At 35.8% G+C, this 16,749-nt stretch overlaps 1 protein-coding gene across 9 annotated transcripts in view; it reads left to right on the forward strand.

Moving 5' to 3' along the window:
* LOC106668556 (solute carrier family 12 member 6) overlaps positions 1-16,749 on the forward strand; it is a 468,955-nt gene that overhangs the window by 444,914 nt on the left and 7,292 nt on the right. For all 9 annotated transcript variants that reach the window (XM_014397420.2, XM_014397419.2, XM_024225292.1 and 6 more), the window contains 12 exons: positions 5,621-5,806; positions 10,597-10,832; positions 10,892-11,076; positions 12,393-12,554; positions 12,613-12,769; positions 12,893-13,031; positions 14,477-14,730; positions 14,806-14,925; positions 15,026-15,219; positions 15,283-15,451; positions 15,510-15,699; positions 15,768-15,983. In XM_014397420.2, coding sequence (XP_014252906.1) covers positions 5,621-5,806; positions 10,597-10,832; positions 10,892-11,076; positions 12,393-12,554; positions 12,613-12,769; positions 12,893-13,031; positions 14,477-14,730; positions 14,806-14,925; positions 15,026-15,219; positions 15,283-15,451; positions 15,510-15,699; positions 15,768-15,983 — 2,208 coding nt within the window. The remainder of the gene's footprint in view (positions 1-5,620; positions 5,807-10,596; positions 10,833-10,891; positions 11,077-12,392; positions 12,555-12,612; positions 12,770-12,892; positions 13,032-14,476; positions 14,731-14,805; positions 14,926-15,025; positions 15,220-15,282; positions 15,452-15,509; positions 15,700-15,767; positions 15,984-16,749) is intronic.

Raw genomic sequence — 16,749 nt, forward strand, 5'->3', positions numbered from 1 at the left:
GGCGGTTACATCCTTAACAGATAACTAGCATGAAAGCTCATTGACTAGATAAATATTGAAACAAACGAAAATATTATTAAGTGAGAAATGGTCATTAAAAACAAGAACAAAGATCATTCCTCAGTATTTAAAAGTCCTAAAAAGATGACCATCCCTCACTTTGTCCAAATGTAAATAATGATTGATATCCATATAGATGGACTATAATTATGCATTATGTACGTTTTCCAAATGCTGTGGGCATGCCTATGTGCGAGGAAATTTTGCTGCTGAGTTTGTGTGCGCTTATTAATGACTGTGACGGACTACGTGTAGCCGGTTTCAATACACAATGAGAAATAAATTCTCGCGTTATGGAGCTTCTGAGAGCCAAAATGATTATGATTAGTGGAGACAAAACCTGTTAGAATTTTCATTTTATTGTTGTGAAATCTACTCTGGAAGGGATTGACGGTACAGGCAAAAAGTATAAATAATTGTTCTTTTATATACAAGTCAAGATATCACAACAATCATAAGGTAAAAAGACTCATATTAAGGTAGAGAATAAGCTGCTATTTTATTACAGATAGCAAGTACACGATGATATTTAATAATAAATAAACTTAAGTTAAATAAAGCAATCATTCAGCTTACCATTCCTCTACAAAAACACTGTTATTGCTGACAATAATAAACAATAATTTCACACTAACTTTCTTAATTTTTGCTATTTTACGATCATAAGGGGCCTGTACTCGTCAGAAAAATAAACCAACCGCAAAGTTGACTAACGTACCATGTCGCTTGGAAACTGCCTGAGACAATTTCATATTTCGCTCTTGGTTGTAATCCTCGATTCGCCTAAGTTCAACTTCTTCCCTTTGCCCCCTGTTAATTACAACTAGGCGAAGGGGTCAGAAACTGTAGTGAAATTAAATTTTGTTAGAAGCAAAACCGAAAAATATAAAATTTCACCAAGTTTCATTTGATTGAGAGCCTCTAAGATAAAATGTTGACAAAATGATGATGAGAAGGAGGGTATTTAGCTGCTTAGCAGGGGTTTGGTATTTTCAAAGCACTTTAGCCTTTTGTATTATTTTATTTTCCTTAGTTCCTTAGAAAATTCATTGGCTGTTATTCTCTATCCAAGGTCATCATGGCACCCTACGTTATGTTTCCATTTAGCAGTTGCTTTGCATTCGAAGAAATATTGAATAAGAGTGACTTAAAATTAGACAGAAACTGCGTATGTACGATAACCTACCATTGAGTAGAAAAATAGAATCCTTTATCTTTTTATTATCATCGTGGTTGTTGCGTTTACATGCTGAGTGCGGGGTTTTAATTAGAACAACCAGGTTCGCATTTAATGCATTTTCGATGCCCTTTTCAGAGGTTTTCGGGACCAGAAAAGACTGGAACTCAAAGACAGCCAGAAAAAGACCGTAAGGATTCGGAAGAGCATTAACACTCCATTTCCACGTCACGAGCTGACCCAACTCATGTTTGGTACGCTGGCGTCACATCGGACAAGAAAGGGTCTTACAACTTACGAGTATACCAAATCCAAATTTCATGCCATGGGACGCTAAAAAGCGATTTGCACTTACAAAAAGAAGCAGTTCGACTTCCCCTGGAGATCAATAAGGCATGAAAATGGCAATTTTGAAAAATAGAAGACTCAATTTTCTGTAAAAAACTTCAGTTAGTTCCACATCTTCTCTAAGTCCGGGGTTTGGCTCCTGATTCCTTCATTAGTGTGATGTCCATTCTTCTAAATAATTCAAAATAGGAAAACGCCTTTTACATGCTCAGACACGTCTTGCATCTAGAAGATAAATGACATTTCATTGTGGAGTTTTGGCTTGTACTTTTGATTAAAGTCGATTTCGTCAAAATGTTCATCCTTCCCCAAAACTGTTTCTTCACCTTCAGAGCCTGAAACTGGCAGAGCTTGAAGTTCCAAGGGGCTTCTTCATCATCAAGTCTTCACTGTCTACTTCTTTAGTGCCACCGCCTTCAATTGGTGCTTCTCTCTACTGCCTCTCAAACTCTGCTCTAATCTGTTCGTATCCAATAAAATAAGGCCATCCCTGATGATGACATCTTTCACAAAACAGAGAACCTGAAAGGACGAAATGTTAATAAAATTTGGAGAAAAAAAGGAATAAACCACAAGCTCCACAAACCCCACGTGTGGTCTTCTCGAAACCATATCACTGTATTTTTCTGTATTTTTTCTTTCTTTTTACATACTCTAAATGAGAAAAAAGAGGCTGTATATCTGAGAGAGGGATGTTTCTTATCAACGTCTTGAGCACTTTTGAGAGGGAACTCAAGGCCACAAGTTCCGCCTAAGCCCCACATTGGGAAGTTTACATATGAATTTATAAGCACCTGGTTGTTTTCTTCATTAAAACTCCACACTCAGCAGAGGTTGAAAAAGATATAAGAAATGCATAAGATAGTTTGTGGAGAAAAATGAACGCCATACTCACATCAACAAAACCACCCTGTACTGCCAACAATTCAGACTAGTTGATCTATGACAAGAACGACAGAAAATTAATATTCGAAAACAATCACAACACATGAACACAACTAAAACCACTGCATAAAACAACAAAAACGAACTGACGACCTTATCAAAGAACATGCCGAATCGTCCCTCTCTGCCTTTTTTGTAACGTATAAATGGACAAAATAACATGCAATACAACTACTGAAGATGACGGAATACCGAAACGCGCTTGACAGATTAAAAAAATAAACGAGAATAATCGTGAGATTCCCTTATGTGTTTTGCTGGGTGATGAACCTGCAAGTTGGTCTTAAGCAATCAATTTGGCCTATCTTCTCTGGGTTGGTCTGTCAGACTGGCATTTCGCCATCTTCAGTGTGTCAATGTGATTTATGTGAAATCAGGAACAATAAAAAGAAACACATAGTCCACCAAAGGCACCGACAAACAAAGAAAACGCCGACACACCCGGATCTTATAAGTGACACTTCATTTACAGAAATCACACAGACCAAGTGAAGATGGCGAATGCCAGTCCAGACCAAACCCGCGAAATAAGACGCATTAAATAAAACGAGAATAAAAAGGATGATAAAAAAACTATAAACCTTCAGGTTCATTACTTTATAGAGCTCTCCTCAATATTTCATAAATCTATTTGGGGACATATTCATCATCAATCATTCACATGCCAGGTATTTTACGATTTATTAGGTGAAATGTTTGTACTGTATTAAAGTTCAAATGCTCTTCATTGTTCATATAAGGATCTAGGGACAGACGTAATCCATTTTTTTAAATTATTATTATTTTCAGAACAAAAATTTACATATTTGACAATTCGTTGGAAGTCATTAATGAAAGATGAGGCTGGAAAATGTCACATCGCGGGGATGGGGATGTGGGAGAGGAGCCGGCCATTGCTGGAACTTAGGATTATTAGTTGAGGTTTAAGGTTGTGTTATGAGGTCACGATACCACGGTTTTTTTGAGATGGCGTGGAAGGAAGATGGTTAGGTCGGAATGTTGAAGAGAGGGCTTGAAGAGGATTGGTGTGGAAGGAGAGCTTGGAGTGGAAGTTGTGGAATCGTGTTTGGATATGTCCGTATTGAGGATGGTTTGGTTTGTGGCATAGAAGAGAGCGCGGATGCGATGAAGGACGTTTGGTTGAAAGGATTGGATTCTTTTGATATTGGATAGCATGGCTGAACCCTATAGCTTGATTCCATAAATCCAAATCGGTTTAATTAGTTTCTTGTATATAATTAGTTCGTTGTGTCCATATTTGAGTGTTATGAGGAGTACATATTTTCATTTCAGCCCTTATCTTTTTTTTATGTGTGTGTTCCATGTAAATCTGCTGTACAAGGTAACGAATTTTGTTGGAAGGGGGGATTATCTTGCTGTATATGTGCAATGGGGGTAGGTACTTCCAAGTTGAACGTCACGTCTTTTGTTCATTTAGCTTGATGCGCCACCGAGTGCACCAGTCGGTAATGAGGTCTAGGTGGTCTTGGGATGCTTTTGCTGCAAGGATAGGGTTAGAATGTGAGGTGAGGATTGCTGTATCATCAGCGAAAGTCGTGATGTGGGTGTTAAGATGTATAGGTATATCAGCGGTGTAGACTATATTGTGGATTGGTCCTAATATACTCCCTTGGGAGACGCAATTTAAGTACGTTTACAAAGAAATAAATTGATTATTTGGTTTTAATGTTATTTTATTTAATACACTTTATATGGTGCAATCATTAGATTTCTGTAGTACGCCTATCTACCGCCACGTGGCGTACAAAAATAATCCAAATTTATTTGGCCTTTTTGCGATCTGTAAAAGGATTTATTATTCCAATATCAGAACATTCACGTTTACAATTTTGTTAAACAAAAATAAACTAAAAATGAATTAATAATTTTTTTAACGAGGGTATTTCAACTACGAGGTTATATGAACCCTCGGGATGCCGGTGTTTTTGAAAAAAAAAACCTGCTTGTAAGAATGTCGGGTTCGAATGCAGGGTCGTTTGATTCGAACCTGGGACCTTTACCTTACAATGATGAGCGCCGTGTCAACGCCTAACCACCGACGGCCTCTTTTATTCTCTAATTTTTTAAAATCAAAAATTAGAATTCCATTTCTAGCAGGGTTTTGCAAAAACAAATGGAATTTGCGTATTCACATTTATTTATTTTTTTGCATAAAAATGCGATCCTAAAGGTAAAGTTACGGTAAATTTAAAACTCAATGTTTCATGTTAAAGTAGGAGCAGACGACCCGGACAAACTAAGAAACCTCCATTAGAGTCACTTATGACATTATGGAAAGGAAAAGAATTTTTTTCCAAATAAGACAGAATTTGACTTGAGACTTTTTCTCACAATAACGACATTTAATAATTTACTAAATTTTACGCCTTTTCCAAAATACATGACTATTTGGTTACACAATGTAATAAGGATAAAATAATGAGAACATAATAGCTAGAAGAAATAGGTTAGGCTTAATGTGTCTTTCCCTAGGTAGTGTAGGTGTTTTTTCTCCTAAAATTTTCATTGTTATCTCTGATGTCTTTCAAAAAGATATTGAACATTAGAATGTTACCGTTAATAAATACTGCTGAGAAAATAATAGACAGCATCCCAGCAAAGTGGGGAAAATATGAGGGAATGATTTATTATTATTATTATTATTATTATTATTAAGAGCATGGAGAGCTAAATCCATCGTCAGCCCTTTTCACGAGAACTCACTAGGATTGACTATCGACAGGACCAATTTTACGTCTGCCTGAAAATACAAACTTGGAGCTTGGCATTTTAAGTGTGCGTGTGCATTGTTAAGAATCACCCCGTATGACCGAACAGGTTTCTTTGTTTATTAATTTTGCATTTTAAAAAATGAAATCATAAAAAAACTCGTTATAAAACCGATAAATTTGTCATTAAGTTATACCGCTGGTATCAATTGTTTATCTCTGTTTATGTATAATATGCATGACCCAAATTCAATATTGTGCATTGAAGAGATTTGACAAAATTATTTTGTCTATGACTTGTGAACGTTGGCATTCAGGCCACCCATGAGATACATGTGAAACTTTGTGCATTTTTTTCTAGACAATGCTGACTGCGATATCGATGAGCGCAATTGCTACAAACGGTGTGGTTCCAGCAGGGGGATCGTACTTTATGATATCCAGATCGCTAGGACCTGAGTTCGGAGGAGCAGTCGGAATGCTGTTCTATACGGGTACCACACTAGCGGCCGCTATGTACATTATAGGAGCTGTTGAAATAGTTCTAGTAAGTATAATTTACACACAAAATATTTTTTAACAAATTTTACAAAATTATAAGGACAACAACAATTTTTTTACAATGAGAATCTTGTGTTTTGAATTGAAACAATATTGGCATTTGTAATAGTCTCAATATATTCAACTTATTATACATACGTTTTTGAAATGAAAAATTTGTCACAGTTGGGATTCGAACGCCAATCTTCAGATAAATAAATATTCCAATGCTGTACCACTTGAGCTAGCATGACTTCGATCACCCATGCCACCAACTTCTCATTTTGATTCCCCATTTATTCTAATTTGTAATTCTCAATCAGCCTTCTTATAATTTTGCATTGAAAAATCAGGGTTAAAGCCAATTTAACAGGTGACTATTCATAAAGAGAAACTTAATCTATAAGCACCCTTTAAAAAAGTAATAATAATAAATTCTTTTTAAAAAAAATTATATATATATACAGGGTGGATCAGTGTGATTTTTTTTTTAAACTTTATTGAAAATGGAGTTGATGCCAGACCGGGTATCCTGTCACTGTTCAATAGTTATTTTAGTGACTGGGGGTTTTGTTTCATTCCTAGTGGAATTACTGATACAGCTGCTCCGGTGTCAACCAGAAAAGTTGTTCCAATCGCGGAGTCACTGACGAACAGACGGGCCGAAATTGAGTTGACATCGGAGGCAGGCCTGGCCCAAGGAACTGCCATCGAAATCAGTTTTTTCGTTTTTCGCAGGGTTCTGTGCACCGTCGTGCCATATCACCGAATTTACGATGATAAAAACAGGTTCCTCTGGTCCGGGGTGGCATCCCTGCTTCGTGAGGGAGTTCGTGGGCGGCTTCGAGATCGACGTCGGAGCTGTCCCTTCAGAAGCTCGAGTTTTTTTGCCAACTCGGCTACTTGTTGAGACAAGGTGGCTACAGCACAATTTTTTGCTGATGATGATGTTAAACTTTGTACGGCGTAAATGTTCGCGGCCTCGACTTCGGCTATCTTATCTGCTGTTATAGATAATTTGTCGAGGTCTGCGACGTCAACAGTCGCGAGGATCTCTTGCATCCTTTTGGGAAGAGCTCTCAGCCACAGATTCCGGAGAAGTTCCTCTGAGACGAGGTTTCCAGCTTTCTGTCGCATGGAACGAAGGAAGAGTGATGGTCGTTCGTCTCCGAGAGTAGTCTGTTCGAGGAGCCGCTTAACTTTAACACTTTCACTTTCCTCGAAAGTGTCAAGTAAGCGGGCTTTCAAGTCTTCGTATGGTGTCTTGCTGGGATTCCGCAGGATGTCAGTCACTTGTTGTAGTTGTGCCAATTCGAGATTGGCGACCACCAGTTGATATCTAGCAGAACTTGATGCTATTCTTGACGTAGCGAAGACGGCTTCTATCTGGATAAACCATAAGGCAGGGTCGTTCCTCCAGAAGGGCGGTATGCGTGGCATCGGACCCACGGCGGATACCTCCTGTGACTGTTCCTGAGGCTGATTGCTGGTGTTAGCCTCATCCATGATGCGTGTTCATATCACGTCGGGGTCACCAGTTTAGTGACTGGGAGTTTTGTGCCGCTTCCCGATAGGGCAGAACAGTTGGGACCTTTCTGGGTACAAAACCGGCCCTTGTGAGGGCCCGCAAGGTTTAACAGCGCTCGGAAGGACCCCAACAGTTATGATAGTTTTGTGTTTTCAAAAAAAAAAAATTATCAGGCATTATGCCGTTAAATCGCGTTTTCCCAACTTTTACCTAATTTATTCGCAGTTTTTGAATCTTTTTTGGAAAAAGCGATAAATTTTGTATAGGACTACGCCATTTTCATTTCTTTGCGACCCGCTTAAATGTCATTTATAACAGAGGAATTGCAAAAAATTTCAGAAATCCTGAATTTTTAGAGGAATTTAAAATTTTGACTTTCTTTACAAACAATCTTATAGACTGACAAATCACACAAAAATTTCTTCATTTAATAACCTTTCTGGTTATGTATGCATTACTGTGATTGATACTTCTTTCGGAAGAGAAACCAAGCTTCAAAGGTGAAAAAATGTGGTCTCGGTTGAGGGAAGGGGGTGGAAATAGTTTAACATGTTTGCATCCCTTTCCTTTCTTTTTATTCTCATTTTGAAAAAATGCACATGACATAAAACAATAATGCATTCCGGATAAAATTTGTTTGAACTGCCTTCCTCTGTTCATGATACACAATCTTGCCCGTTTCCAAACAGCTCCCACAATAACTGAAAGAACTTCTCCTTAAACTTTTGTGCTGCATCAGTTATTCTCCTCTTTAAATCTTCTTTGCTGTTGTCCTGTACTTTGTAGGCTTCTTGTTTGAGAAAACCCCAAACAAAGAAGTCCATAAGGTTGAGATCAGGGGACCTCGGTGGCCATGCAATGGTACTACCATCTCATCCTATTCACAAAAAATTGTCTGTTGGGTATACACTAACCAGCAAAAAATTCCACCCAATTGTTTTTTTTTCTCAATAAAAAATTTGCCCTTATTTTGTCTTATTGTTTCTATCAATAAATATTTGTTTATGCTATGTTTTAAATTGGGATTATCAATTAGAGGTAAATACACTTAATCCTTTATCCAAAACAAGAATAAAGGATTTTTCAATGTTTACTTTTTTAAAAGTTTATTCAGTCACATTTGAATTCTGAAGCAATAAACTGTTTAGTTTTCATCTTTGTTTTCTTAATTTCTACTTTTGAACTTAAACATGCCACTTAGTACTGAGGATGTTGCACGTGGTGTGACACTTATTGATGATGGACGTTCCATCAGGTATGCAGCTATTGCCATCGGAGTGCCCTACAAAATACTGCCATTAGAAACTTTCGAGAAACTGGGTCCTCCCATCAAAGGCCTGGTTCTGGATACCCAAGGGTAAAAGACTCACAGGATGACTGTTTTTTTACTTTGAGAAATTTGCAAACAGGCACCTTACTGTTGTTCAAGCGATTTATCAGCTCCAGGAAGTTCCAGGTGTCCAAATTTCTGAACGAACTGCTTGCAGAAGGTTAAATCAGTATGGACTGATGGCTTTTTGCCCCTTAAGAGGACTAGAATTGACCAGAACTCACAGAGTTGCAAGGCTCACATTTGCTCGAGAACACAGCCATTGGTCTTTAGATGATTGGTCTGCTGTACCTTTTACAGATGAGTGTAGATTTGCTCTATCGTCTCCAGATTGGAGAAGGTGAAATGAATGGTATAAAGCTTGTAATTTTTCCCAGAGCCAACCTCAAGAGGCAATACAGGAAATACATGATAGTGAAATGTTAATTAAAAATCTAAAACAAAATTAAACCAATTCTATGTCCTTTTTTTCCTTAGAAATGTACATTTTTTTACTTTTTAGATTATTAAACGTTAAAAAACGTGAAACGTAGATTAATATATAAAAACATATACAAATCAAGTTATAGTGCAAGTGGGTGAATTGTTTGCCTGTCAGTATACAAACTGTGGTCATGGTGTGGTCTTGGTGGTCAAAGACTTTGGTAAATAAGCCACAACAGTGATTTTAAAAATTACAAAGATTGATTGGCATTGCATACATGCATCCAGGGGATGCCCTATAAAAGTGCAAACAGACTTTTAGGTTCAAAATGAAATAAAACAACCTTAGAGAAATCCACCATAAAATCATAAAAAAGGTTTAAAAAATGATATGGATATAACAATGTCTGACAAAACATCAAGTGATGTTTGGAAGCATAAAAACCCTAAAAATAAAAGAGGGTCTTACTTGTTAAATAGATGGATCCAAAATGGATCATGGAGATGATGGAAATGCACAAATTTTGTCCTAGCAAGCTTTAGCCCCCACACCATCAGTTTTCCAAGCTCCCATGCAATAGAACTCTGCACAAGAAGTACTTAAAAAGGGAATAAAAGATGCATAGATAATGTAAGATAATAATAATGTCATACAGTTACTGAAGGCATACTACTCCACCTTCAACTCAAAGTGCCTATTTGACACCATTTAGACCATAACAAATTGGCGTTGCAGCATACTAAAAGCAAACTGAACAGATTGAGAAAAAAATAACCATGCACTGAAAGAATTCCCCAGGTGCAAAACAATCAAAGAATTCAACATATCAACCAAGAAAACAAAATTCTACCTTTATACTGGCCATTGCCCATTTAATTATCACCATAGAAATATGAAAACTAAGATAGAAACCTCTACAAGGAAACACGCATTTGGAAAGTGGACACTAATGCCTAGATAAATTAGTAAAGTGGGGACTACAGTCACCAGTGACCCCAGGAAAAAAATTCCAATGTAAAATGTACAGGTTGTAGATTTTGTTCCACTTCAGTATGCTTGAAACCATACTTTTCATTATTGTAAGAAGATGTTCATATTTGATAACCTTGTGAATTATTAGTAATAGTTACAAAGAGCTGATGAAGGGTATATACTCATGGAAAATTTGAGGAACTTTTTTTTCTATTCTTTCAAATTTGCCTTATCCCTGATTTTTCAGTACAAAATTTGTAATAGACTTGTACAGCTCGAGTGTTAATAGTATATTTGGAGTTTACTGTGTTAAATAAATAAATTATTTATATCAAGACACTAAGATAGAAAGAAGGCAGAGATGTTAAAGCATTATTTTTACCAAAATACTTTGAAGTATCACATAAACAAAAAATAATAAAGCAAAATGTTGTATTATAATATATATGTATATATTATAATTCATAGTAATAATTTCTTTAGCTCATAATTTAATAAATGTTAACAATAATAATAATAAATAATTTATTATCTTTTTTACAGACTTACATGGCCCCAGGTTTATCAATCTTTGGAGATTTCACTAAAGATGTAGAAATTATGTACAACAATTTCCGTGTCTATGGCACTGGTTTGTTGATGGTCATGGGAACTATTGTCTTTATAGGAGTTAAATTTGTTAATAAATTTGCTGGTATCGCTTTGACTTGTGTGATTCTGTCCATCATTGCTGTTTACGTCGGGATCTTCACTAATTTCTATGGCAATGACAAGCTAAAGTAAGTCAACTGTAATAGCAATCATTGTAACAATAACAATTAAAACTTTATTTTTTCAGGATGTGCGTTTTAGGCAATCGCCTTCTCAAAGATATCAGTCCTGAAAACTGCACCAAAGAAGGACAGATGTTCGACATTTTCTGCACAAAAAATGGTTCCGTAGTGACTTGTGATCCGTATTATGAAAATCATGAGGTTACTGTAAGAAATGGAATCATGGGTCTTGCCAGCGGTGTCTTTTTCGGTAATATAAAAAATCTCATTAACATAAAAATCACCATTAAAGTATTATTTTATCTGTAATCTTTAATTCACTATTTCTACACTTCTGGATTTATTTAGAAATATTATGTCAGTTAAAAAAATCACGTTTCATTCATTAACTTCAGACAAATCTTTAGAAACTGAGAAACTTACAAGCCAGCATCTCACAAGAGAGTGTTCTTTGTCCCATCCCGTACACCATTTACACTGCTGCTGCAGCATACATCATGACACTGTACAATGACACTGCAATTCTGTCTTCTAACCCAAATCCTATCCAAGTAACTTCCAAATCCAAGAACAGCTTGAACTCATGAAAGGCTGGAAAAAGGGGAAGAAAAGGCTGAAAAAAAAAAAAACAATCTTGCACTCTACTTTACATCAGCAATGAGCCGACTTCCACTTCTCAGATACTTAAGACTACACCTAGACATCAGACTGATGTGACTTAGCAGAAGGCTAGGACAGTTACACCTTTAGAATGAAAATCTGTTTTGACTGCCAAAACTCACTCTATACAAGATGACTCTGCGACCATTTTGGATGTAAGGAGTGGAACTGTGTGGTTCCACCAATCCATCCAATATCCAGCTCAACTAATCCTTCCAATCAAAAGTCCTCAGCTCCTTACTAACTTCTACTATCCACAACTACCTCTATATTCCTTTTGTTATTAAATCAATCCAATCTTGATTCTAAAATTCCTAACCTTTCCAAACTTAAAATAATAATTTCCTTGAGACCTCCTTGCCTCTTAATCCCTCATAATGAGTGCCAATGATGGCTGGTTTCTCCTAATATGTGTCCTCTGGCAGCAGTGCTGGCAGTGGTACTGTCAGCATTTTGAAAAGAAATGATCAATTAAGATAACCGAGGTCAGAGCATACTTTACCCACACAAAATAAAATTCTGAATTTTATAGGTACTTGAGCAAGCAAGGATTATACGTTGAAATATGAAGTATTCAAATGAACTATTCAAGATAAAGCTATTCTCGCTTAATTCCAATATCCAGGCCAAAGAGGCCAAAAACAAAATATACAAGTTTTATTGAATTGTTATAAACAATATATCAACTGACAGATCATAACGATATATAACTTTAGTCAATAATGTCACAGTCTTAGGTACACTGTTATTTTTTTATGTTGTTTTTTAAATTATATGATTTATAGAAAACAAGGGTTTACAAGTATGTTGTATAGAAAGTGTTTTGTGTGTGTCACTAAATGATCGAGTGTTTTGCTGTATCTCATAAGTTTACAAACAGAAAAGAATATTAGTTTTTGTTTTCAGATAACCTTGGAGGATATTTTCTTAGTGAAGGTGAATATATTGCTTCGTCGAATGTCCCTGAAGAAATTGCACCACTGGATAAGCCCACATATAACCAAGTAACTGCTGATATAACGACAACATTTACCATTTTGATTGGAATTTTCTTTCCATCTGTAACTGGTATGTTCAACATTTACATTCTGACTGAGAAGTGTTTCAAAATTATTTTAATTTATAGGCATCATGGCTGGTTCAAACAGATCGGGAGATCTGGCTGATGCACAAAAATCAATCCCGATTGGTACAATTTGTGCCATTTTAACCACATCCACTGTTTATTTGTCATCAGTGTTATTATTTGCAGGAACAGTGGACAATTTACTTCTTCGAGATAAGTAAGAGCTTTAAACTGTAGCTTAAACACCAAATTACTGTTTTCATTTGCATTTCTTGTGCCTGCTAGATAATAGAATTATGTTTGATGACCAAAGTACTTCATGTGTACTTTATTTTTACAGATTTGGACAAAGTATAGGTGGTAGACTTGTTGTAGCAAACATGGCCTGGCCAAATGAATGGGTAATTTTGATCGGTTCTTTCCTTTCTACTCTTGGTGCTGGACTTCAAAGCTTAACAGGTGCACCTCGACTTCTACAGGTATTACCAAATAAAATTATGTTATGCCTAGATTATTATTGACAATGTATAAATTACATAATTACATTTCTTGATCAGAACATAAAGTANATTTTTTTGTCGGCTAGCCGGCATCTCATGCTTTGTCTATCTCACATTTTGTTATTACATTAAACATATGTTATTACATACAGATTTTCACTTTGGCACCCTCCAATCATTCATGCCAATAAATACATTCACTATCCTTAGTTAACCTAATTGGTTCGACAGGTCTGTTGGTACTTGCTATTCCACACAGATCGAGTCTATACACACTTAACCACTAACACAAACAAATACATTTAGACAATTATGTAGTCACCATTATGCCAGGGACTCCCCCTATCACACTGCAGATGTATATAAAACTAAATAACCTAGGCTATTTGAAATTTTTTAAGTATTCGTTCTATCACAAATACACCAAAAACATGCTGTGTTCACGCTAATAAATACATTCACACAAATTAAGGATATTATTTCAACCTACATATGAAAGGGCTATATGCGACCAAAGGGCCATGTTTATCAGCTTCAGGTATAAAATCAATTAATTACCCTGCTATGCCTTAGAAGCTGGCAAGCCACAGCTTATTCCTTGCGGCGCTATTTCCTCGCATTCTGTTAATATGTGCTTTATGGATTCTTGCGAGCTTCTTTGACAAGGAGATGCCCATGTGTCAGCTTGGTGTAGCCTATCTGCAGGCGAGTCAATGTGATTCTTTCTTTTTTCCTTTTCCTCCATGGTCCACGATTTGACCGATAGTTTTATTTCATGTATGTTGGTCATGGCAGTCCAGCGGTTTTGTCATTCTTTCCCGTATTTTTATATTGCTTATAATAGAAAAAATATCTATCAATAAGTATCTTATCTATGTATAAGATCTTTATCTTATCTATCTGTACATAAGATAAAAAATATAAGTAATGCAGTAGCACTTTAATTATTTGGGATAATGAAAGGATGTTCACAATGCGTTTTCTTTCTGGTGATATTTTGGCTTGCAACTTAGGATCGAGAACAAGCAGACTAAGGTCATGTCAGGCCATCAAATGAATCACTTACAGATGCTGCTTCTCCTGTGTCATAAAACACAACATAAAACTTCCTAGCTGAGGTGTGGTAATAGCAAAACCATTAAATACCCAAAATGTGCTATTTTCCTCAATTTTAAACACCTTGTAAAAATACAATATCTAGGACAAATCTGGTGAATTAAAACACCTTCCCTAATCCCTTTTCAGAGTGGGTAAACAATAGAAAACTAAGATAAAACCAACAAGCCAATATAAACAAGACTTTAATGTTAGTGTTTTTAACCAAAGTGAAATACATAGTTTAAAAAAATGTATCCTAGATAATGGAGATTCTACTGTATACGTTTAATAGTCCTAATTTAATAATTACTCAATTTTCCTTACAGGCCATAGCAAAAGATGGAATTATACCATTTCTTGCTCCATTTGCTGTGTCTTCAAGCAGAGGGGAACCAACAAGGGCTCTTATCCTTACCTTGTGCATATGTCAGTGTGGTATCTTGTTAGGAAATGTTGATCAACTTGCTCCTCTTCTTTCTATGTTCTTTTTGATGTGCTATGGTTTTGTCAACTTGGCTTGTGCTCTACAAACACTTCTGCGAACACCAAACTGGAGGCCACGTTTCAAATATTACCATTGGTAAAGACTTGTCAATTTTTTTTTTTAAACAAAAGTTTAAAAAAATTTCATATTAGTGTTAACAATATTTTCTAGGACACTGTCTTGTATCGGTTTAAACATGTGCATTGCAGTTATGTTTATGTCAAGCTGGTATTTTGCCTTAGTTGCCATGGGCATGGCTGGTCTCATTTACAAATACATTGAATACAGAGGGTAAGTGGAATTAATAAAGTTCTTTCTATTAATTTTAATTAATATATTCTATTTAATTCTGTATTGAATTTCAATTAATTGAATAAATTTAATATTCTAGTGCTGAAAAAGAGTGGGGTGATGGAATAAGTGGTTTAGCTTTATCAGCGGCTCGATTCAGTCTTTTACGACTCGAAGAAGGCCCTCCCCATACTAAGAATTGGCGACCACAAATCTTGATTTTGAGCAAGTTGACAGATGAATATGTACCAAAATACAAGAAAATATTTACTTTTGCGTCCCAGCTCAAGGCCGGTATGAAGAAAAAAAGTATAAATTTTAAGTCGAAAATATACATTTTTTTATATATCGTTTTAGGAAAGGGTCTTACAGTATGTGTATCTGTGATAAATGGTGACTTTAGCCAATGTGCTGGTGAAGCAATGGCTGCAAAACAAAGTCTACGTAAAACTATGGAGGAGGAAAAAGTGAAAGGATTTGTGGATGTCCTTGTTTCGAGTGATGTTGCTGAAGGGCTTAGTCATTTGTACGCAGACAAAATAATTACTAAATACACAATTTTTTTCATGTGTTGCCTGTTTCAGAATTCAAACAACTGGCCTTGGTGGTATGAAACCTAACACTGTGATACTCGGCTGGCCTTATGGTTGGAGACAGACCGAAAATGAAAGAACATGGCACACTTTCTTGAAGTCAGTTAGAAATGTAGCAGCTGCAAGAATGGCATTACTTGTACCTAAAGGAATCAATTTCTTTCCTAATTCTTCTATCAAAGTAGCTAATTTAATCTTTTTCAATTATGATTTTTTTAAGGGCCTAATTTAATTTAATTTAATTTATAGATATCAGGCAATATTGATATTTGGTGGATTGTTCATGATGGTGGTCTACTGATGCTCTTACCATTTTTGCTAAAACAACATAGAACATGGAAAAATTGTAAACTAAGAATTTTTACTGTTGCACAGATGGAGGACAATTCAATACAAATGAAAAAGGACCTAAAAACATTTTTGTACCATTTGCGTATTGAAGCTGAAGTTGAAGTTGTGGAAATGGTATACACCACTGCCATATGCTCTTATATTTTTTGAAATTGTCTTTTAACCTTCGAGCGGTCATGCCTCCCATTTCAACATGAACTGTCATGCAGTGTACAAAGTTAAACCCCAGCCCATTAGTTTTTAAATTATTTATATTTATGTTTGGGGACCGCGGTAGCCGAGTGGTTAGCATGAGAGACTCCTCTCACGCCGCGGTCGTGGGTTTGATTCCCACCGTCGCCTCTGGCCCTTTTTTCACGATACCCCCCCAATTTGAACATTTGAACACACATATAAGAATTCGTCACCATGGCTAATATGCAAAAAAATATATATATATATTTATGTGGATTTATTTTTAATACAATATTTAGGAAACAAATTATACAAAAATAAAATGATAAAAAATATTTTTATTTAATAATAACAATAATCATTTTATTACAACCCTTTCATAAAATTAGTAAAACCAATGATAAATGGAACAATTAATTGTACATTAAACATTATTTTTAAACAAGTTATGAACAATATTGAGGCAATCTTTAATGATAGAAAGTGCATTAATTGATGTTCTAATCTGGCTATCATCATTAATCGTTAATGACTGGTCATAGATAAACTTGCTTTTCAAAAATCAAAAATTTAATTAGCCCACTCAATTGTTGTTGGAGTGTTTTTAATGGTGTAGTTGATGCTCTTAAGGTACTCTTTTATCTGAAGGTGCAGAAACAGAATTAGAGGAGCTTTAAATTGTTTTATGTGCCTTTTCATAGGACAG

Source organism: Cimex lectularius, unplaced genomic scaffold, assembly GCF_000648675.2.
Source record: "Cimex lectularius strain Harlan isolate CLEC.00 unplaced genomic scaffold, Clec_2.1 scaffold21, whole genome shotgun sequence".
Taxonomy (NCBI): domain Eukaryota; kingdom Metazoa; phylum Arthropoda; class Insecta; order Hemiptera; family Cimicidae; genus Cimex; species Cimex lectularius.